At 44.7% G+C, this 21,877-nt stretch overlaps 1 protein-coding gene and 1 pseudogene across 1 annotated transcript; both read right to left on the bottom strand.

Moving 5' to 3' along the window:
* Nucleotides 1–299: 299 nt before the first annotated feature.
* On the bottom strand, nt 300–1,193 carry LOC146650630 (olfactory receptor 6N2-like). Its single transcript, XM_085383586.1, has one exon. It carries the CDS (start codon nt 1,191–1,193, stop codon nt 300–302), a length of 894 nt encoding a protein of 297 aa, XP_085239712.1.
* A 19,124-nt stretch (nt 1,194–20,317) lies between these two features.
* Nucleotides 20,318–21,425, bottom strand: LOC146650629 (olfactory receptor-like protein COR2; annotated as a pseudogene).
* Nucleotides 21,426–21,877: the final 452 nt, after the last annotated feature.

The following is a 21,877-nucleotide window of genomic DNA, read 5'->3' as shown; positions in this document are numbered from 1 at the left end:
TATCATATGTTCAGCAAGCAGGATAAGTAGGTTAATCAGTTTAAGTATTATGTACTATTGGTATACTAACTATAACCCTCTCTTTGTACAGTATACAGTAGACACACAAGTATATAAAAGAATACAGACATATATAAATGCAATGCAAATTAATAAAGGTACATCAGTACTCTACAGTATAATATTATAGTGTAATATTTATATAAACAATAATGATAATAATAAAAACAACAACAGGTGTAATGTATATCACCTGTAAAAACAAAAAACTGCACTGAAGAGAAGTCAGATCTTTAAACTTAGATTGCAAAGGAAATTATTGCACTTCCAGCATCAGCTCTGACAGATAATTTAAATTTGCTCTGACAAAACAACCTCCTGAGGTGTTGAGAGATTTCTTTCATTTTCAGTCCATATACAATTGGATTAAAGAGAGGATGATACAAAACCACTTGTAAAGTCATTATGAAACGTGCAGTTTGGGATAAATTAATTTCCACTCGAGTTATAATTATATCATATGAACACAAACATGAGAAGCTGATCAAAACGAGCAGGTGAGGTAAACAGGTCTGTGCAGCTTTTTTCCTGACCTCTCTGCAGCTTCGATAGCATATTATAAATATTTTTGTGTAAGTAAAAAGTATGAAAAGCAAAGGAAGAAATACAGTGTTAAGTAGTATAAAAACACCATATATTAAATATGATATTTTTGGGGTTGCACAGTAAAGCTTGGAAATTGCATTGTTACAAAAAATTCCATTTAAAGTGAAACTGCAGATTTGTGAAGTGTTTATAATTACAGCTGATGGCACAAGCTGACAAGCAGGCAGAAGCCAAGTTAAAACCAGCAAAACTGTGACTGTTGTTTTTCTCATAATAGTATGATATTGCAAAGGTTTAGATATGGACACATACCTGTCATAAGCCATGGATGCCAAGAGAAAGAACTCTGAACCAGTTAAAGAGTAATAAATAAATCCTTGAAAACTGCACTGTGAATGAGTTGTAATCTGCTTCTCAGATAAAAAGTCCATCAAAAGTTTGGGGTAGATATTTGTACTGAACATAACAGAGTTGAACAACAAAGCTGCAATGAAAATATACATAGGCTCATGGAGGCTTTTCTTAATCCTGATGAGGCAAACTATGGTTGAATTACTGCAGAGTATTAGAATATAAGCAGTAAACATGATAGCAAAATACAGAAATTTGTATTTTTCCAATTCAATGTGCCCACCAAAAGTTATATATGTCACATTAAATTCATTATCAATTGCCATGAAGTTAAATGGTTTGTAAGCAGACTGAAATCTAAATGTAAGCAACACACACAATACAGTGAAAGAAATTTTGTACCACTTGTTTACCCTTTTGCATAACCATCAAGTGTTATATTTGTTAAATTCAGTTCATCATTGACTAATAAAACCAAATGTCTAACATTAGTACATCAGTCAGACTATATTACAGGCAGAAAGAACAAGATGAGATCAGAATTTCATAGAAACACAAGACACCAGGTGTGTCTTCAATGATCCACCGTCATCTTGACATGTGAAAACATGACAGTGAAATGTAGTGGAAGTTAGTGGAAGGACCTTATGAATCATTTTTCTCTCTCTCTGTGGATCTCATTACGTCAAGAGAGTGACTGCAATGTGACCAGTTCCTCCAAGCCCTAGAGGCCCTGACCTGTAGGCCTTATTAATGTTTGTGCAAATGTTGTCTTGAAAATTTTCTTCCTCCAATTCAATTTTTGATATGTTGCTATATATGTTACATTTAAATCAATATTTTGGTTATGACTGAAATAGTACCGTCAGCTGCACAACCAACAAACTCTGCATAATGACTTCATGGAGATCCTTTGTGACTGCAGGATGTGGCAGACAACAGTCTTGGTGTCTAGCTGTAATTTAATAAGTTGAAAAAGGGGGTGCATAACTCAGCTTTGCTGGAAAGGCTGAAGTTAACAATCAGTCAAATAGTTGATACACTCAGTGTACTCAGTTTTTCTGTTAGTCTACCAATGCTCTAAATCTGGTTCATTTCTTTTTTATTTAGATAATTGTAGCTTTCACTCTATAACAGTGGTATTTAGTGGCTTAATGAAAACTTGATGAACAAGATCTGCTGTTACCAGTAGTTTCATTTGTCAGTGATTTTGAGAGCTGAAAATGAAAGTCAGTTTTTGATTTACTTTTGTTTTTAGATTGTTTCCATGTGCAGCTAAAAATCTGATGGTTGGAGTAACAGGATGGAAGATGGATGTGAAGTTTTATAGTCCCACTTGGGATAAAAAAAAAAATACTACTTACTGATACTAGTTGTCCTCATAATTCCTATCACAGCAATAATGGTCTACTCGGTTTCTCTGCAGAGAAATGTGAAAACTTGCTTTTCCATATTCTTTCTCCTTTACTTCCACCTACTCAATCCAACTACTGCCCATGGCTTCCAATTTTTTACGCTTTGCCTCCCCAAAGCATGACATGGACACACAAGTTGCATTAAGTTGCACTAAGCTGCAGTAACAGCAGGGGGAGATTTTTTATTTCAAGCCAACATGAAAATAATCAAAGGAACATGTTTAAACAGACATCACTAACACATTTACATGCAAATACATATGAGCCATCTTGCTTAAATGCTTCTGCCATAGAAGGACCCTGGAATGTATTTTACACCTTCATTTTTGAGTAGTGACTTTATGGATTTAATTATGTATATATTATCTCACCATGGTGGTATTGCAACTTCTGCATGCGTGCTCATTGCACGCTTTGTTTATCCAAAGCAGGAAATGGACATGGTGGGCTGGAGTGTTGGTTACACGCTAATGTTGTGGAAAGAGTTATTTATTAAACCAGGAGAACATCGATTCTCTATTCATCTATTCTCAGATCTCATAAATAAAACTGAGATAATTCACAAAATTAACGATATAGGCTATTTCACTTCAAGAAAAATTACCAGCAACATAGAACTGCTGTAAGTTTTGTTATCACAGTTGGCTGGCTCGCTTTTAATCTTTCGTACCTCATTACAATCTAACACTTTATTTTTTCAAGAGTGCACTGTTGAAAAGCAGATAAAAGTCTGATTTGATCAACTCTGGAGATTATTTTCAGTGGCTTTAGTAATGAATAAGTTAACTGTCTGTTATATAAGTTGATTATTTAAGGCAGTGACTTTCAGTTGTGCTGCACAAAGGCGGCTGTCATTGAGGATGCTATTAAATTTAAGATTGATCATAGTCTGAGATTACCAAAAAGCACCTCTGAATGACACAGGAAATCATTTCTGCCTGTAGCAATCTCCCTGTACAACTCATCCTAAAATACTGTATACGCCAATAGCTACACGCTTTTTGCACATGCTCTTTTTTCTTATTCAGATATTTATTAGTAAGTGACTTATATGTATATATATATTGTATATATTGTGCTATTTCTTACTTCTTGTATTGTCTTTTTTTGTTACTGTTTGTACTGGAGCACTGTAACCAACATAATTTCCCCTACGCATCAATAAAGTATTCTGATTCTGATTCTGATAGTCGGCATAGTCACATCAGAAGTATATTGTTCTGAGTTCAGTGAAATTGCTGTGAAGCTCAGTTTTTCAAATATGCAGGGCACTGTATTCTTAATGGGCTGCTTGGTGGTGTACTGTTTGTTTAGCACTTTTGCCTCACAGTAAGATATTTCTTTGTTTTGTGTAGAGTGCACGCATGTTCTTTTTGTGCCTGTACAGTATGTGTCTTCTTGGGGTACTCTTTCATATCACAGGCCTAAAGTCATGCATGGTGATTCTAAGGTAGTCATGCAGGTGAGGTAAAAAAAAAGTAGTTTAAATGTAAACTTCTGCATGGTTACCTAGAAAAGCGCTATATAAAATTGAATAGCTTCCATTTACCATAGTTGAGTATGGAAAGCAGTAATTACACTGGACTTTTGGGGTAAAAAATGTCCTGTTCAAACATGGTACAGAAGAGATTGTATATGTTACAAACAAGCCTCCATGTTGACTTATGAGGCCTGTATGACAGCCATACAGATAATATTGTATCTGTACAGCAGTGGGGGGTGTGATAGCTTTGACAAGGTCCCAGAAAAAAAAGATCTGTTGATGGGTGTGGTGACCTATTTCTGACTGAATGTTTCTTCCATTGAAAACGCTTTGTTCTTGATCCTATTTACAATGAAGGGAGGATATCAGTGTGTACTGTTAGGGGAAATATTCTAAAACACTTCTTCAGTAAAGACTCAGAGAAGAGAAAGGCACAGAATTCTTGCTAGCAAGGGCAGTCTCAGAGACTCGCCCTGAGCTTTGCCCTGGTCTTTATTTATACTTCAGTGGTGCGTGTGTGTGTGTGTGTGTGTGTGTGTGTGTGTGTGTGTGTGTGTGTGTGATCAAAGGGTCAGAGTGTGACCCCATAAACAACTTCCCTTAACCTGCTGGTCTGGAAAATCCAACAGTTCATCTATATGTAAAGAAGCACTTAAACTAAAACAGACATAGCTACGTTAATCCTACCGTAAAACAATAAGACAAGGTACGAACTCTCTCATGCTCCCAGGGTGTGGGGGTGCATTCCTGGAATGCACCCCAAGCCTGCAGCCTGTTAGAGATCACACACAATTAATTATATGCCTCTAAGTATACATGGTTGAATATTTCCTAATACAAATAACTACATGCAGTATTGTACCATATGCAAACTTATATCACTAAAAGATTATACTGACTACTAAATACAATTTCCTCTTGACATTCCCTCCTGTTGTCAGTAAAACTTAAAGTGAGATACCGGTTTGTAACATCTTGTTGTACATTTTCTGTCACATCGTCATTAATCACACAAAGACTTCATGTTCCAACAGGTCGGGGTCATTATCATCATCATCACTTGTCATGGCTATTTATGCAGCAACAGTAGAAAATATTACGCGGTTAATCATGAGTTTTATACATGGCAATATACACGTTACAAAGACACAAAATAAAAGTAAAAATATCCCAACTCCGATGAGTAGTCTTTTTAGCACCTGTAACCAGGAGCCAGTGTATAGCCAAAAAAACCAGTCACTTGTATCACTTACATAGTCCTGATTTTGGGCCTGCTGGATCTGTCTCAAAACGTTCAGGGCGTCAGTCATATTTGATGAATGTGCGTCTTCTTTATGTAAATGCAGCATGTGTTGTTGAAGAGGACACAAAGTCCCCTTTCTCTGCTAGTATCATAGAGTAATTCTTCCCTGAGAGTTAGTCCAGGAACATATATAGTGTGGGGTATGTTGCTGTGCTGGGTAGATGGGAACAGACATAATAGTCTGTATTTGCCGATTCTGCTTTTGTTCTGTCGTGGATATAACGGTACCAGGCATTGTTCATCCACGGAGGGATGTGGTCTTGCGTCATATCCCTTAGGTGAGAGTTGTCGTGTGTCCATCTTCTCTGCCTTCCTCCTGGTTCAGCTGTTTCCGGCACCAGCTGGGGTCCTGTAAAAGTGAGCGTCGTAGTCAAGGTAACCAAGAGGGTCCACCTTCCCATGGTTGCACACAGGTCCGTCACACCTCGCAGTTGGTTGCCCTAGAGTTGATCAGAGGCTGGAGGTTGAAGTGCGAGCTTACCCTACGGGGGCTCAATCAGCACCCCCCCCTCACCACTGAAACAACCAAGTGTGAGATTTCTCTATTGTGCTGTCTTGAGGGTGCCGGGGTTTCCTGGGACCTCGACCTCTTTGCAGTGGCTCTGATAAATCCAGGAGGGTCTCTCCGCTATTTTGCAGGCAGTTGAAATGGTCAGAAGCACTTGAATTGGCCTCTATCAACCCCCCATCGCCTCACTTCAGGCCTTTATCCTGCGGTAGGAAATACTTATGACTCTTCTACTGTCCATCCTCTGCAGAAAAACCCCTCTGTGGAAAAGGTGCAGGGTCCAGTTATCTTACTGGCGTTATGATCCCAGCAGTCTTCAATGTGCCAGCGTATGCACAGTATAGTGACACAGCATTAGGTGATGTTCATAGGAAACTGCTGTCATCACCACCATAGCTTCTGGTTCCTGTGCTTTCACAGAATCATGATGCCATCCTTAGACTCCCTCTGCGCTGTCGATGGAGCTTGGCACGCTCCCCTCATCCTTCAGGTGCCGTCTGTTGTCCACAATCTCCTCTGTTGGCCTCTGGAAAACCCCATGGCACAGCTCTCATTCCAACGCAGTTTCATGGTCCTTGCTGTGGCTCCAAAGTCTGATCTCATGATGGGCCCCAACCAGCTTGACCTTTGACCTCAACCACTGCCTGGGCTGTCAGCTATGCCTGGAATGGTTCTCGCTTCTCACTGGGCCTCTGAAGATTTCTCAGGAGATTACTGCTGCACCTTTATTGCCTTGCTAGGAAGAAAAACTTCTATTTGGAGAGCATGTCAACAATCATCAAACCACATTCTTTAGTTCAGTGAACTTCACTTATAGGCCATCAAAGCCTCATCTGAACATGGATGCACCACTTGCATAGGTTTAATACCTGTAAATAAACTGTTAATCACACAAATCGTTGCAAAAATCATATAAAACAAAATTTAATGTTAATTCATTGTTTCATATTAATCCTGGATCCCTACTTTTGACACATGGACACTCCCATGAGTCAACTCATCAAAATCAAATTCCTGTCTTGAAGAAAAAGGTCAGCTAGATCATATCCCAGGCAACATCAGGGTATCTCCTCCCCTGGAGCAGCACCACCCTGGACCTATAATCTTGCAACAAAAATGTTAGTGTGTTTTGCATATTAAATTTGCTTTAAAACTGGCTCCGCCTGCATACACACCATCATGGTCTGGAAAGCAAAATCTGGAAGTGAAGTCAAACTTCACACCTATAAACAATTATATCATAAAAGTAATAAGCATTCAGCACTAGCAAGACAAGTGTCATGTGCAGGTTTTCTCAAATCAGTAAACTACAATTATTACCATAATTTGCCTCAAACATGGATCATCCCATGTGCTCAGTTAACATTAATGTGATCAGTGACTTCTCTTAAGCAAAGTCACTCAACTCATCAATCACTATGAGCTCAATAGCCCATCTTCAACTATTCCATAAACACTGCATCCCTTATTTGTTTTTCTCATGTCACTTGTCCACTTCTGCTGAATCTTCCACATGCACTTTTAGAAAAACAAACATTAGCAACACACATGGATTATCCTGGTGGGCAGGCGTCGGCCATCCACATTCCAGAGGTGCCATAAAAACACCATAAAGTTAGCCATCCCTAGCTGTGGAAAAAATGTCATTCACATATAAACCCAGGAATCCTATAGTAGAAAAACATTAACTAATCCTCTTATAAATCACATGATCAAACACATGATTAACCATCTGCTGTAAAAAGAAATGTTAGTGCTGCGCAGGTGTATACACTCTTTCTCACAGTAATCGCTGTGAGCAACACAAGGTAGTGAATGACACACACATGGTAAATTCACAGACAGAGAAAATGGCATTTAAAAGGTTAAATCGTCATGCAACCTCGAATGTTGCTGTCATCTTTCTGCTCCTGTAACAAAAAAACACATAAATTCATCCACCCTTTTGTCCTGTCTAGGTGGAGGTTAACCTTGAGTCGTGGTCAAGTCCTGTCAGCTTTTACCAGTCAGTCAGTTTGTTTTTTATTTCCATTCATTCATTCTGTCACGGCTGGCGGAGGGAGCCGTGTGGTGTGGAGGAAAAGGAGGACCCAAGATGCAGCAAACTGATGATACGAGTGATGTTTTATTTACAAAGGTGGTGGTGACAAAAACAGGCAACGAGGTATGAGTACTTTACAAACGGAAACCTAAACTGGGAGAAACTAAGTGACAAACCTGAGACCATACAAAAGGGGTGCGGGGCAGAGAGACGCAGAGACAGGAACACCATAGAACGCAGAGGTAGACGGATGAATGCAGACGAGCCGACAACAGGCAGGAGAACACACAGGGCTTAAATACACACCAGTAATCAGGGGATGAGGGACAGGAGGGCAACACAGCTGGGAGAAATCAGAACTGACGGGACAGGGGAAATGTAAACTGAACACACTCACATCAGACAGAGACCTTCACAATAAAACAGGAAACTCAGACACGGGGAACCAAACAAGACACAGATCTAAACAGACAGCTTCACAAACAGATGGGGTGACACCATAGACAGACAGATCCAGACGCAGACTCAGAGGCAGACCGAATATAACACAGAACTAAAACAATCATCATCATGAAAATGATAACAAACTAAAAGCGCTGGGTCACCGACCCAGGACCATGACAGTACCCCCCCCGCAAGGGCTGGCTCCAGACAGCCCAAAACAAAAACAGACGACCAACCCAGGGCGGGCGGCGGGGGACCAGGACGGAGGGACCAACACCAAACAAAAAAAACTCCAGCGACCCAAAAGAATTGACCAAAACACAACACACACTGGAGTCCCCGAACAGGGTCCCAAAATATAGTTCAGGAGGCCGGCCCGGAGGCTGACAACTCAGGAGCCTAGAATAGTTCATCTCCGGGGGCCGACCATGCGGAAGGCAGTGGCGGCGACGGGGAAACCGTTCAGGCGGCCGACCGTGTGGACAGCAACGGCGGCGACGGGGAAACAGTTCAGGCGGCCGACCGTGCGGACAGCAATGGCGGCGACGGGGAAACAGTTCAGGCGGCCGACCGTGCGGACAGCAACGGCGGCGACGGGGAAACAGTTCAGGGGGCCGACTGTGCGGACGGCAACGGCGGCGCAAATGCAGGTCCGGGGGCCGACCGTGCAGACGGCAACGGCGGCGTGTAGGAGGTCGTCCACGCAGCAGGCGGGGGTGGCAACAGAAGTCCGGAGGGCGGCCACGGTGGTGATGATGCCCAACAAGCGGCCTGGCAGACGACCGACGATGTGAAGGTGGTAGTAGGGGACCCGAAGGCTGCGTGGCCCCTGCAGCCCCAGGCGAAGCGGAGGTTGGACCAGACGAGACTGAGGTGGAGGCTGGACCAGGCGAGGATGAAGACACGGAGGCCGGACCAGGCGTGGATGACGGCAGCGGGACGGCTGCAAAACCTGACGGCAGCGATGCTGCAGGAGATGATGTGGAGATGTGCTGGCTGGGTCCTCCAGGACCGTCAGCAGGTGTGAGGATGTGCTGGCTGGGTCCTCCAGGACCGTCAGCTAACGAGGCGTGGTGCTGGGTGGGCTCCTCGGGCCCTCCAGCAGACGGCACTTGAGGCTGGCTGGGTTCTCCTAAACCCCCAGCAGAAGACACTTGAGGCTGGCTGGGTTCTCCAGAACCCCCAGCAGACGAAACTTGAGGCTGGACGGGCTCCTCGGGCCCCCCAGCTGACGAGGAAGCGGAAGGAGGCTGGACGGGCTCCTCGGGCCCTCCAGCTGACGAGGCAGGAGGCTGGACGGGCTCTTCGGGCCCTCCAGCTGACGAGGCGGGAGGCTGGACGGGCTCCTCGGGCCCTCCAGCGAGAACAGTCTCAGGACCAGTGGGCACAGGGGCCCCTGGAACACACGGGACAAAACCAGCAGGCGCACGGGCCTCTGGCAGGCACAGGACAGAACCAGCAGGCGCACGGGCCTCTGGCAGGAACGCAACAGAACCAGCAGGCGCACGGGCCTCTGGCAGGAACAGGTCAGAACCAGCAGGTGCACGGGCCTCTGGCAGGAACAAGACAGAACCAGCAGGCACGGGGACCTCTGGCAGAGACAGAGCAGAACCAGCAGGCGCACGGGCCTCTGGCGAACACAAAGCGGACTGCGGCTGCACAGAGCAGTGACTCAGCTCAGGCAGCGACAGCCGGATGCAGTCCTCAGCTGGCTTCTTGACCTCCAGGGGTCCAGAGTCGGCTGGGGGCTGGAACCCAGCCTCTGGGGAGGCCCTGGAGTGCGTCACAGTCTCTGTACTGGCCAGCTGTTGGGGACTGATTACTGCGTTATGTGGCGTGTCTCTCTGCTGGACATGAACAGGTGAAAAACAGTGCTTTTTGGGTTGGATGGACTCTACCAACTGAGCTATTGACTGGGCTATGGACTGTAACATAGTGTCTAATGAATCTGACTGTGACTGTAACTGGGCTATGGGTAGTGAGGCTGAATGTGATGGAGGTGGCGACTGAGCGGCTAACTGAGCTAGTGGCTGCTGGGCAGCTAACTGAGCTACCGGCGGGGCAGCTGACTCAAAAAACACAGCCCCGGAACAAACAGTCACACAGTCCAAAACAGAAAAAGGGTCCTTCTCACTCACCACAGCCGGCAGTTCCGAAGTCCTAATCTCCGGCTGTGGGGTGACGCGCCGACGGCGCGATCGTCGCTTCCTCCCGGGCAAAACCTCCGGCGGGCCGGGCAAAACCTCCGGCGGGCCGGGCAAAACCTCCGGCGGGCTGGGCAAAACCTCCGGCGGGCCGGGCAAAACCTTCACCGCCGGGCTGGGTTGGGAAGCGGTAGCGGCTGGAGGGCGAAGGTGCAGCTCATGAAGGAGGAAGTCTTGTGCTAGCGGGTGAAGCGAGTCCAGCAGCCAGGAGTGGGCAGAGATTAGCTGCTGTATCCTGGCTTCTACCGCGCGGTGAAACCCTTCCCCTTCGTGCTCGAGCCATAAGTTGACCAACCTTGAAACAGTGTCAATTAATTCCTCCCGAAACTCCTGGGAAGGTGCGGATGCTGCTGGGTCCATGTTGGTCGGCTCGTACTGTCACGGCTGGCGGAGGGAGCCGTGTGGTGTGGAGGAAAAGGAGGACCCAAGATGCAGCAAACTGATGATACGAGTGATGTTTTATTTACAAAGGTGGTGGTGACAAAAACAGGCAACGAGGTATGAGTACTTTACAAACGGAAACCTAAACTGGGAGAAACTAAGTGACAAACCTGAGACCATACAAAAGGGGTGCGGGGCAGAGAGACGCAGAGACAGGAACACCATAGAACGCAGAGGTAGACGGATGAATGCAGACGAGCCGACAACAGGCAGGAGAACACACAGGGCTTAAATACACACCAGTAATCAGGGGATGAGGGACAGGAGGGCAACACAGCTGGGAGAAATCAGAACTGACGGGACAGGGGAAATGTAAACTGAACACACTCACATCAGACAGAGACCTTCACAATAAAACAGGAAACTCAGACACGGGGAACCAAACAAGACACAGATCTAAACAGACAGCTTCACAAACAGATGGGGTGACACCATAGACAGACAGATCCAGACGCAGACTCAGAGGCAGACCGAATATAACACAGAACTAAAACAATCATCATCATGAAAATGATAACAAACTAAAAGCGCTGGGTCACCGACCCAGGACCATGACACATTCATTCTTTCTTTGCTGATAGTGGAACCTGTCGTCGCATTTAGTTTCCACTTTCAGCAAAATGACGTCATTTCAAAAGAAAAAGAAAAACTTTAGATCGGATTACCTCGCTGAATCCTTTTTAGGCAGGGATGCTCATTTTAATAATTGTCCCAAATAAGTGGCTTTCTCCTGAGCCCATTTTAATGTGGAGAAACTCACTTGCAACAATTTTCTTGACGACGTGTGGCGCTTTTAATTCCCGACGTGCAGATCTGCTTAAAGAAAAAACAGAATCAGTGGCTGTTCAAAAAATGAAAAATGAAAAAATAACAGAGGTTATCAAACAAAACTTTTAGTTCACTGTGAAAGTATCAAAATAAAAAGGCCTTGTTAAGTCATGACACAAGATCCTCATCTCAGGAGGGTAAATACCATTAGCATGGTTCATCATACCATCATACTAAGTGGCAGGCTCAACTTCACAACAAAACAATCATCAGCTAGATTCACTCCAAACCAACCATCAGCTGCACAACACACAACATAAGCCTAATGTCTTATTAGCTATGAGTTTAAACACCAGGTCTGTGCTCTTCACTCATTTAGGCCACAGATCTATTCAGTTTTCCTTTTTCCCTTCATCATAAAACATGTGACATGTGTCATGCACTTCACAAAAAAAGTTTGTTCTGACGTATTCAGAGTTGTGTATCTAGGTACAGGATTCACTCGCACATCAAAACAGGAAACTCAGTGTTTTAGAGTCTCCACTCAACACACAACAAACTCCAACACACCTCATTCACTCGTGCTAGAATTCAGTCACCTTTCATTAATCTAAAACCGATCAACTAATTTGCATATCAGCTATTAACCCACTAAGATGACAGGACAACAGAAAAGCATGTTCAAAATAGTATCACAAAAGACAATTTCCCTCATACAGTAAATTACTTGTGCTGCATCAATCAAGCAGGAAGCTTCTCCCAATTTACTATATTAACAACTAAATTTATTATCTGATCACTGGTCGGTCAAACCAGGATCTTTTTTCCCACAAAAGTTAAACTGTTGTCCTGCAACCTAGAGATTCAATTTTTTGCATTGGATAAATTCAGTATTTGATAACAAGTGTCTGCTAAATTGACACTATTTTAACACTGATGAAAGCTAACAAGCTAATCTTCATTGCATGTGTGTTTGTGTTATTAGGCAGGTTTAATGCATGTCTATGGAGCTGCATCTCCAGCAGGGCATGTTCTTAAAGTTGCCTTTCCTACACACTTCTCTGCTATTATTTGATCATTTCTTAACTAATGTGCTATGAGTCCACTGGTCTTTGCATCACACTAAGAGACTTGGACAAGATGATAAACAGACTCACACGCTTAAGATGTTGTCTAATCTTCATAAGCTCTCTTGTGTTTGTGTTAGTAGGGTTAATACATTTTCTGTTTTTATGTATCCTTTCATGTACCTTCCCCCCCCCCTTTTTCTTTCTGAAACAAAACTCCGTTCACTCCAAATTTTTGTTTCAGAAACATCTAAATGAAAAACTGTCATAGTCAGGCACAGCTAAACCCCAAAATGCTTGCAGGTTACCATCGGCAACCACACTGTGTGTTGTTAATCCCTTCTACAAATGCCCTCTTTTAATGTGTAACACTTTGTGTATGATTTTTTATCTCTGGTGCATATTATCTGCATGTGTGGTGTCACCTTTCCATTTTTTCTAACAGTACGGTTGCATACCTCAGTGCTTGTCTTCCTCCCCCTTTTGTGGTGGTCTGGACACTGTGTCAATCCTCCACTTCCAGGCAGTCGCTTGTCTCCCCGAATTCCTTAACCTAATTTGATTCCCCACACTAAAACAGCAGCCTCAGCCCTCTTCTGCTCCTTTCCTTCTCTCCCACTTTTCAGTCCAATGGCAGTCAGTTTTTTTCAGCTTTGTCCCGTGTCTCTCTTATTGCCATCTCACTCCAAACATGGCAAATGTCAAACTCAGACAGTCTTCTCAAAAGTCCTTCACACACAGTGAGGTTGCAGCTGGCTGGAAACGCATCTCCATCCATCCAATCTAGATGGTGGTTCTTCTCTTTCTGATGCCGTTTGCCCACAGCGCTGCTGGACCTCTCTGCTCAGAACTCTGGTATTGTCTCTTGGACTCCTGTCCACAGTTGATGTTCATGCTCGTGCTTCTGAAACTGCACTCGGTGTCTTCAGGGAGAGATTAGTTTCCTTGGAGCTTGCTTGTTCAGGATGAGGATGGGAAGCTGCAAAACAATTCAGCCAAAAAATTCTGGCTGGGTGTTTCTAATTTTTTCTAATGATTTCAACCTATAATTTTCTTCCGACTGCTGCCCGTGGAGAATTGATCCAGGTCCGTTCCCCACCTGTAAACGACAGACTGAGAGACTTTCATTATTATCATCACTGCTTAATCAACACACATCTCTCTCTCTCTCTCTGTTTTTGTGAACCGTCCTTTCTTAAAAGCAGAAAATAAGATTGTAGTTGCTCTTGGTTGATCAACACAAAACCTTTTTCCTATAATTATTTTTCATCTACAATGTAAATTTTGTCTCTTTTTCACTCTTTTTTTGTTTGTATTTTTTTTTTTTTAAATAGCTGGTGACCTGCAGAATCACCGCTCTCACAATCAAAAACAATTATTTTTACACAGCGCACAAAAACACTGTGACGTCAGACACATTCACACTCACTTTTTCATCTGCGTAAATAAATCACATGGCTGATGATATGTACCATGGTGATCCATAAATATGATCACCAGTTTATTTAACTATTTTTCAACCCAACAAAACAAATAAACAAAACATAATGCTGATGTTATGAACACTCTACACACAAGTCAAGATGCAGGAAAACTGCTCACGGAAACGCTGCACACTCCAGTTATCACAGTTATCATAGTTCTGTTTGTGTGAATTATCTGCTTTCATTATTAATACCAGTTTATAGGTTGTTATCCTTTTTATTATTAGTTTGAATGCATTAAAATGAAGTTGTAATTTAGCTTTTTGTTTATTTCACTTTATTCCTCTTGCATTTATATCTATTCGGTTCCAACCCTTTTTTAAACTACTTCAAACTACTGTGATCTCTAATCTTCACTGGGTGAGGGATTATTATGTTCTTCCTAGTCTGAACTGCTCTCTTCAGCTGAGCTGCTATCCTATTCTGAGTTACTGTCTTCTTTGTTTCTTACGGTCACGTACAAAATGTCCCTCTTTTCCACACCTCCAGCATGTAGTGTTAAAGTCACTGTTTGGTGTGTGTAGCTCTGCCTCTACCTCTTGCTCTTCCACTATGCATTCCTCTCTCTTTCTTTTGGATTAGTCCTGCTCCGGCTTGCTGTTTTTCTAGACATTTCTCATCAGGTGTTAATTTTACTTGTTTATCACCCATTTTCAAAGATTTTGCTGGGCCGTCGCTGGCACGCTTGACTTCAGAGTGGTTTACTGATACGGCCTTCGACTTCACCCTAACGGTGAAGCGGTATCAGTTTTATGAGATGAAACTCAACCGTTCTCCTTTGTCACCAGCACATGAGCCTCAGCAAAGAAAACAAAAATGGAAGTAGTTCAGCAGCGTATTGTGCTATAAAATCAACTTACTTCCAGACACATACACACACATAGACATTTGCGCGCCAATTTGTCCCGAGATAATTTCAGCTATCTCTAAAACTCAAGTCTAATTCAGCTCTTTCCGTCGAACCCAACATATTTTAATTCCTCTGTCTCAACGTGTTTTCATTTGAATTTGTCACGAAGTAATTTCGGCTACCTCTAAAACCTAAGTCTAATTCAGCTCCTTTCGGCGAACCCAACCTAATTTATCACGTTTCTTTAAACCTTTGCGGCCGTCTTATATACCAAAATAGTGTTTCTCACTCTCCGACGTCTCACTGGTGATTCGGATCATCGGACTGAATCCCACCACCGTGGACCAGATTATAACACCGGCCCAGACCCGAATTTAACGTCCTGGGGCTCTCTCCTCGTCCAAGAGGGCTGTGCACAGGCTTCGGTGCTGGCTCCCCACGGCGTCAGGAATCAGTGCTGGATCTTGGAACAGAGTAACAGATAACAATTCTGATATTTTCTGATCCAGCTACGAAGGACCAAATAAATGTTAGGGAAAATATTCTAAAACACTTCTTCAGTAAAGACTCAGAGAAGAGAAAGACACAGAATTCTTGCTAGCAAGGGCAGTCTCAGAGACTCGCCCTGAGCTTTGCCCTGGTCTTTATTTATACTTCAGGCGTGCGTGCGTGTGTGCGTGTGTGTGTGTGTGTGTGTGTGTGTGTGTGTGTGTGAGATCAAAGGGTCAGAGTGTGACCCCATAAACAACTTCCCTTAACCTGCTGGTCTGGAAAATCCAACAGTTCATCTATATACTTACAAAGTCCTGAATGGACAGGCTCCCGGGTATTTGTCTGACCTCTTGCAGACTTATACCCCCCTTAGATCTCTTAGATCAAGTGATCTTTTGCTTTTAGCTGTACCAAGGTCGAGGCTGGTTCATAGAGGTGATCGAGCATTTGCAGTCGTAGCGCCTAAGCTGTGGAATAATTTACCCCTACACATCAGACAGGCTCCTACTGTCAATCTTTTTAAATCTTATCTTAAAACACATTTTTATTTACTGGCTTTTAATACAGCATGAGAGTTATTTGTTATTTGTTAATTCATATTTGGTGTTTGCTTTTAATACTCTAAGTTGTTTTATTATGTATGTTGTATTCTTGTACAGCACTTTGGTCAACGCTCCTGTTGTAATTAAATGTGGTATATAAATAATTAAACTATTAAACTATTATTAAACTATATGTAAAGAAGCACTTAAACTGAAACAGACATAGCTACGTTAATCCTACAATAAGACAAGGTACGAACTCTCTCATGCTCCCAGGGTGTGGGGGTGCATTCCTGGAATGCACCCCAAGCCTGCAGCCTGTTAGTGTCACGGGTCTGGGTCCGTTGGACCCAGTATGTGGAGTTTCATGTTTTTGTTATTCCATGTTTGAGGTTATTATGTTTTAGTTTGCATCGGGGATTGTTTTCTTGTTCTCTTGTTGTGTTTATGATGATGATTATGATGTTTATTATTTGAGTTTCATGTTTAAGGATTTGTTCTCGGTTGTATCTCACGTTTAGTTTAGTTCAGGTTCCATGTGTCATTCTGTCTGTCTCTCAGTGTCAGGTCTGCGTCTTGGTGTGGTGTTCTCATTTCCTGTTTTATTGTGAAGGTCTGGGTCTCATGTGAGTGTGTTCAGTTTTACCTCTGTCTCGTCTTGTTGATCATTCCCAGCTGTGTCCACCACCTGTGTGTAATTCCCCTGTGTTTCTCTGGGTGTATTTAAGTCATGTCCTCCGTTATTGTAGTTGCTGGTCCGTCTGTGTATTCCACCCTGCCTCATCTGCGTTTCTACCATGTCTCACCCGTGTGTTCTCCCTGCTGTCCGCCGTTAGTCTCTTCTGGTCGTTCTCGTTAAGGTTTGTGCTCTGTAGTTTAGTTGATCCCAGTATAGTTTAGTTCTAGCTCCATTTGCCGTTTGTATTTACTTTCATATTCAATAAACCACCTTTACACCTTCACGACTGCCTGCATTTGGATCCTCCTTCATTTCCTCCACACGGCTCACCTCACTCGCCGTGACAGTACGGACCAGCCAGATATGGATCCAGCGGCATTCACCCCACCCACGGAGCTTCGGGACCTCATCACGAACTCCGCTTCAAAAATAATCAACCTGTGGCTAGAGCATGAGGGAGAAGCATTCCTCCACGTTCTGGAAGCCAGACTGCAACAGCTGCTCACAGATTATCCCTGGCTATTGGACTCACTACACCCACTCGTGCAAGACTTCATCCTTCACGAACTTCACCTACACCCACCAGCCGCTACCGCTTCCCAACCCAGCCGGACGCCGGAGGTTTTGCCCGGCCCGCCGGAGGTTTTGCCCGGGAGGAAGCGACGATCGCACCGTCGGCGCGTCGCCCCACAGCCGGAGATTAGGACTTCGGAACTGCCAGCTGTGGTGAGTGGAAAAGACGCTCCGTCTGTTTCACCAGTTCATATGACTGTTTATACCGGGGCTGTGTTCGTTGAGTCAGCTGCTCAGCCGGTAGCTCGGTTAGCTGCCCAGCAGTCGCTAACTCAGTCAGCCGCTCAATCATCACCTCCATTACAGTCACAGTCAGACCCAGTAGACACCATGTTACAGTCCATAGCCCAGTCAATAGCTCAGTTGGCAAGAGATTCATCAGCCTTATTATCAGTTCAGCCAGCCACTCCACCACCTGTTACTACTTCGCTACCTGTAGCTCAGTTGCCACCAGTTCAGCAGCCTGTCCACTCATTTACCCAGCCTTTATCCTCACAGCCTCATTACAAGCAGGGAACACACTCCACACAAAATTTTGCTGGTTCATTTAAGCTGGCCATCTCAGAGACAGTTGCTCCCTCTAGGGCCTCCCCAGAGGCTGGGTGTCAGTCACCAGCCAACTCTGGACCCCTAGAGGTCAAGACGCCAGCACCAGCAGCCTCACCGGAGAACTCACCAGAACAGTCTCGGCTCTCAGCACCCCCTGAGAGTTCAAGTGAGTTCACCCGTCCGCCTCAGTCCTCTGCTGAGTGTATTGGGGAACACTTTCAGCCCTCTGAGGACTGTATCCCACTGTTGCTGCCTGAGTCTAGCCACTGTGCTGCTCAGTCCCAGCCAGTGTCCACACTGGCAGAGGTCTCCGTACCTGCTGCTTCAGAGACTGGTTCCACTGGAGGGCCTGAGGAGCCCGTCCAGTCTCACGTCATGTTAGCTGGGGGTTCAGGTGAACCCAGCCAGCGTCCTGCCTCGTCGGCTGGAGGGCCTGAGGAGCCCGTCCAGTCTCAAGTCATGTTAGCTGGGGGTTCAGGTGAACCCAGCCAGCGTCCTGCCTCGTCGGCTGGAGGGCCTGAGGAGCCCGGCCAGCCTCAAGTGTCGTCTGCTGGGGGTTTAGGAGAACCCAGCCAGCCTCAAGTGTCGGCTGCTGGGGGTTTAGGAGAACCCAGCCAGCCTCAAGTGTCGGCTGCTGGAGGGCCCATGGAGCTCGTCCAGCCTCAAGCCACATCTGCTGGAGGGCCCGAGGAGCCCGTCCAGCCTCATGCCACGTCTGCTGGAGGGCCCGAGGAGCCCGTCCAGCCTCATGCCACGTCTGCTGGAGGGTCCGAGGAGCCCACCCAGCACCACGCCTCGTTAGCTGAGGGTCCTGGAGGACACAGCCAGCACATCCTCACATCTGCTGGTGGTCCTGGAGGACCCAGCCAGCACATCCTCACATCTGCTGACGGTCCAGGAGGACCTAGCCAGCACGTCCTCACATCTGCTGAGGGTCCTGGAGGACCCAGCCAGCACGTCCTCACACCTGCTGACGGTCCTGGAGGACCCAGCCAGCACATCTCCACTTCACCTGCTGCAGCATCACCGCCGTTGGGTTCCGCAGCCATCCCGCTGCCGTCGTCCGCGCCTGGTCCAGCCTCTGTGTCTTCATCCGCGCCTGGTCCAGCCTCCGTGTCTTCATCCACGTCTGGTCCGGCTTCAGCTCCGCCCTCGTCTGGTCCTGCCTCGTCTGGTCCTGCCTCGTCTGGTCCGGCCTCGTCTGGTCCTGTGGTTGCCACGCCGCCGTCAGTGCCAGCTCGACCCGTTCCGCCTCGCCTCTGCCGGCCGTTTTCCGGGCCTCTAAGATGGCATCATGGCCTTCGGAAAGAGTTCGTAGCCGCCGCTGGCATCGCGGCCGTCCTCCGGACCTGCTCAGTGGCCGCCACTACCTTCCAAGAGGTCAGCCTCCAGAACTGTTTGCCCGTTGCCGCCGTTGCTGTGTGCACGGTCGGCCTCCTGAACTGTTTGCCCGTCGCCGCCGTTGCCGTGTGCACGGTCGGTCCCCAGAACTGTTTGCCCGTTGCCGCCGTTGCCGTGTGCACGGTCGGCCCCCAGAACTGTTTGCCCGTCGCCGCCGTTGCTGTGTGCGTGGTCGGCCCCCTGACTGTGTTATGGACTAGTGAACAGTCATGTTTTGGTTCTGGACTCTCGTGCTCCTGGTTTTTTGTGTTTCGGGCCCTCCTTCCTGGGCCCCCTCCGCCCGCCCTGGCTTGGTGCTTGTGCTTTTTGTTTGGGGCTGTCGGGAGCCAGCCCTTTGAGGGGGGGGTACTGTCACGGGTCTGGGTCCGTTGGACCCAGTATGTGGAGTTTCATGTTTTTGTTATTCCATGTTTGAGGTTATTATGTTTTAGTTTGCATCAGGTATTGTTTTCTTGTTCTCTTGTTGTGTTTATGATGATGATTATGTTTATTATTTGAGTTTCATGTTTAAGGATTTGTTCTCGGTTGTATCCCACGTTTAGTTTAGTTCAGGTTCCATGTGTCATTCTATCTGTCTCTCAGTGTCAGGTCTGCGTCTTGGTGTGGTGTTCTCATTTCCTGTTTTATTGTGAAGGTCTGGGTCTCATGTGAGTGTGTTCAGTTTTACCTCTGTCTCGTCTTGTTGATCATTCCCAGCTGTGTCCACCGCCTGTGTGTAATTCCCCTGTGTTTCTCTGGGTGTATTTAAGTCATGTCCTCCGTTATTGTAGTTGCTGGTCCGTCTGTGTATTCCACCCTGCCTCATCTGCGTTTCTACCATGTCTCACCCGTGTGTTCTCCCTGCTGTCCGCCGTTAGTCTCTTCTGGTCGTTCTCGTTAAGGTTTGTGCTCTGTAGTTTAGTTGGGTCCTCTACCAGAGGCCTGGGAGCTATTTCTGCAGAGCACAATATACATAAATACCAGAAATTTATATGAATTTTACATAAATACAGAAACATATCTGCAAAGTACCTCAGTTCCACACAGACACATGTCATTATTTATTAGACTATTTAACTCAAAAATTTGCTAATGATAATCTTTTATATGTACAGTATCTGCTCTACAAAGAAATCTCTACTCTGGAGAGAAGTCAGGCCTTTGAACTTGAATCACAAAGGAAATGACCGCACTTCCAACATTCGTTTTGACACATAAGACGCAATGACAAAACAACCTCCTGAGGTGTTGAAAGATTTCTTTCATTTTCAGTCCATATACAATTGGATTAAAGAGAGGATGACACAAAACCACTTGTAAAGTAATTATGAAACGTGCAGTTTGGGATAAATCAATTTCCACTCAAGTTATAATTCTATCATATGAACACAAACATGAGAAGCTGATCAAAACGAGCAGGTGAGGTAAACAGGTCTGTGCAGCTTTTTTCCTGACCTCTCTGCAGCTTCGATAGCATATTATAAATATTTTTGTGTAAGTAAAAAGTATGAAAAATAAAGGAAGGAATAGAGTGTTAAGTAGAATTAATACACCATACATTAAATATGGTGTTTCCACAGTTACGCAGTAAAGCATGGAAATTGCATTGTTACAAAAAATTCCATTTAAAGTGAAACTGCAGATTTGTGAAGTGTTTATAATTACAGCTGATGGCACAAGCTGACAAGCAGGCAGAAGCTAAAACCAATAAAATTTTGACAGCTGCTTTTATAATACTATATAATATAGTATTATATTGCAAAGGTTTAGATATGGACACATACCTGTCATAAGCCATGGATGCCAAGAGAAAGAACTCTGAACCAGTTAAAGAGTAATAAATAAATCCTTGAAAGCTACAAAGTAAATGAGTTGTAATCTGCCTCTCAGATAAAAAGTCCATCAAAAGTTTGGGGTAGATATTTGTACTGAACACAACAGAGTTGAACAACAAAGCTGCAATGAAAATATACATAGGCTCATGGAGGCTTTTCTTAATCCAGATGAGTCAAACTATGGTTGAATTACTGCAGAGTATTAGAATATAAGCAGTAAACATGATAGCAAAATACAGAAATTTGTATTTTTCCAATTCTATATGCCCACCAAAAGTTATATCTGTCACATTAAATTTAATGCATTTGCTCCATCGAAGTAAAAGGTAAATTAATGACACTAATTAAAGATGTCTAAATGTGAGCTTTGCACCAAACTTTACTTTGTACCAAAATTTGGCCAGGGACATTTATGACACTTGGTTACCCTCTGCAAATTCTTCTGAACTTCTACATAACCATTAAGCTTCACATTTTAAGTCATCATTCAACAATAGAAATAAAAATCCAGCACCATTGACTACAACAGCCAGAATGTACAACAGGGAGAAAAACAGATGCAAGATACCAGACTGATATTGTCTCAGCAGTGAAAGGACCTTATGTATCTTTCTTTTTCCCCTGTGGATCTCATTATAGCAACTGAGACATGTGACCACTACAATCCAGCTCTAGAGTTCATGACTTGTATGCCTTGTTAGTGTCACAGTTCTGGGTCAGTATTGACCCAGCATTCTGAGTTCTGGTCTATTTTTGTATGAACGTTTTGTTTCTCTGGTGTTTTGTTGATGATGATGATTATTATTGTTTGAGTTCTATGTGTTATATTCGGTATGCCTGCTTATGAGTCTGCGTCTGTGTC

Source organism: Rhamphochromis longiceps, linkage group LG16 (assembly GCF_057381845.1).
Source record: "Rhamphochromis longiceps isolate RC_006_pf linkage group LG16, R_longiceps_female_GT1.1, whole genome shotgun sequence".
In the NCBI taxonomy this organism is placed as follows: Eukaryota; Metazoa; Chordata; class Actinopteri; order Cichliformes; family Cichlidae; genus Rhamphochromis; species Rhamphochromis longiceps.
The sequence above is the reverse complement of the archived record's forward strand: the minus strand, read 5'-3'. Positions and strand labels throughout refer to the sequence as shown.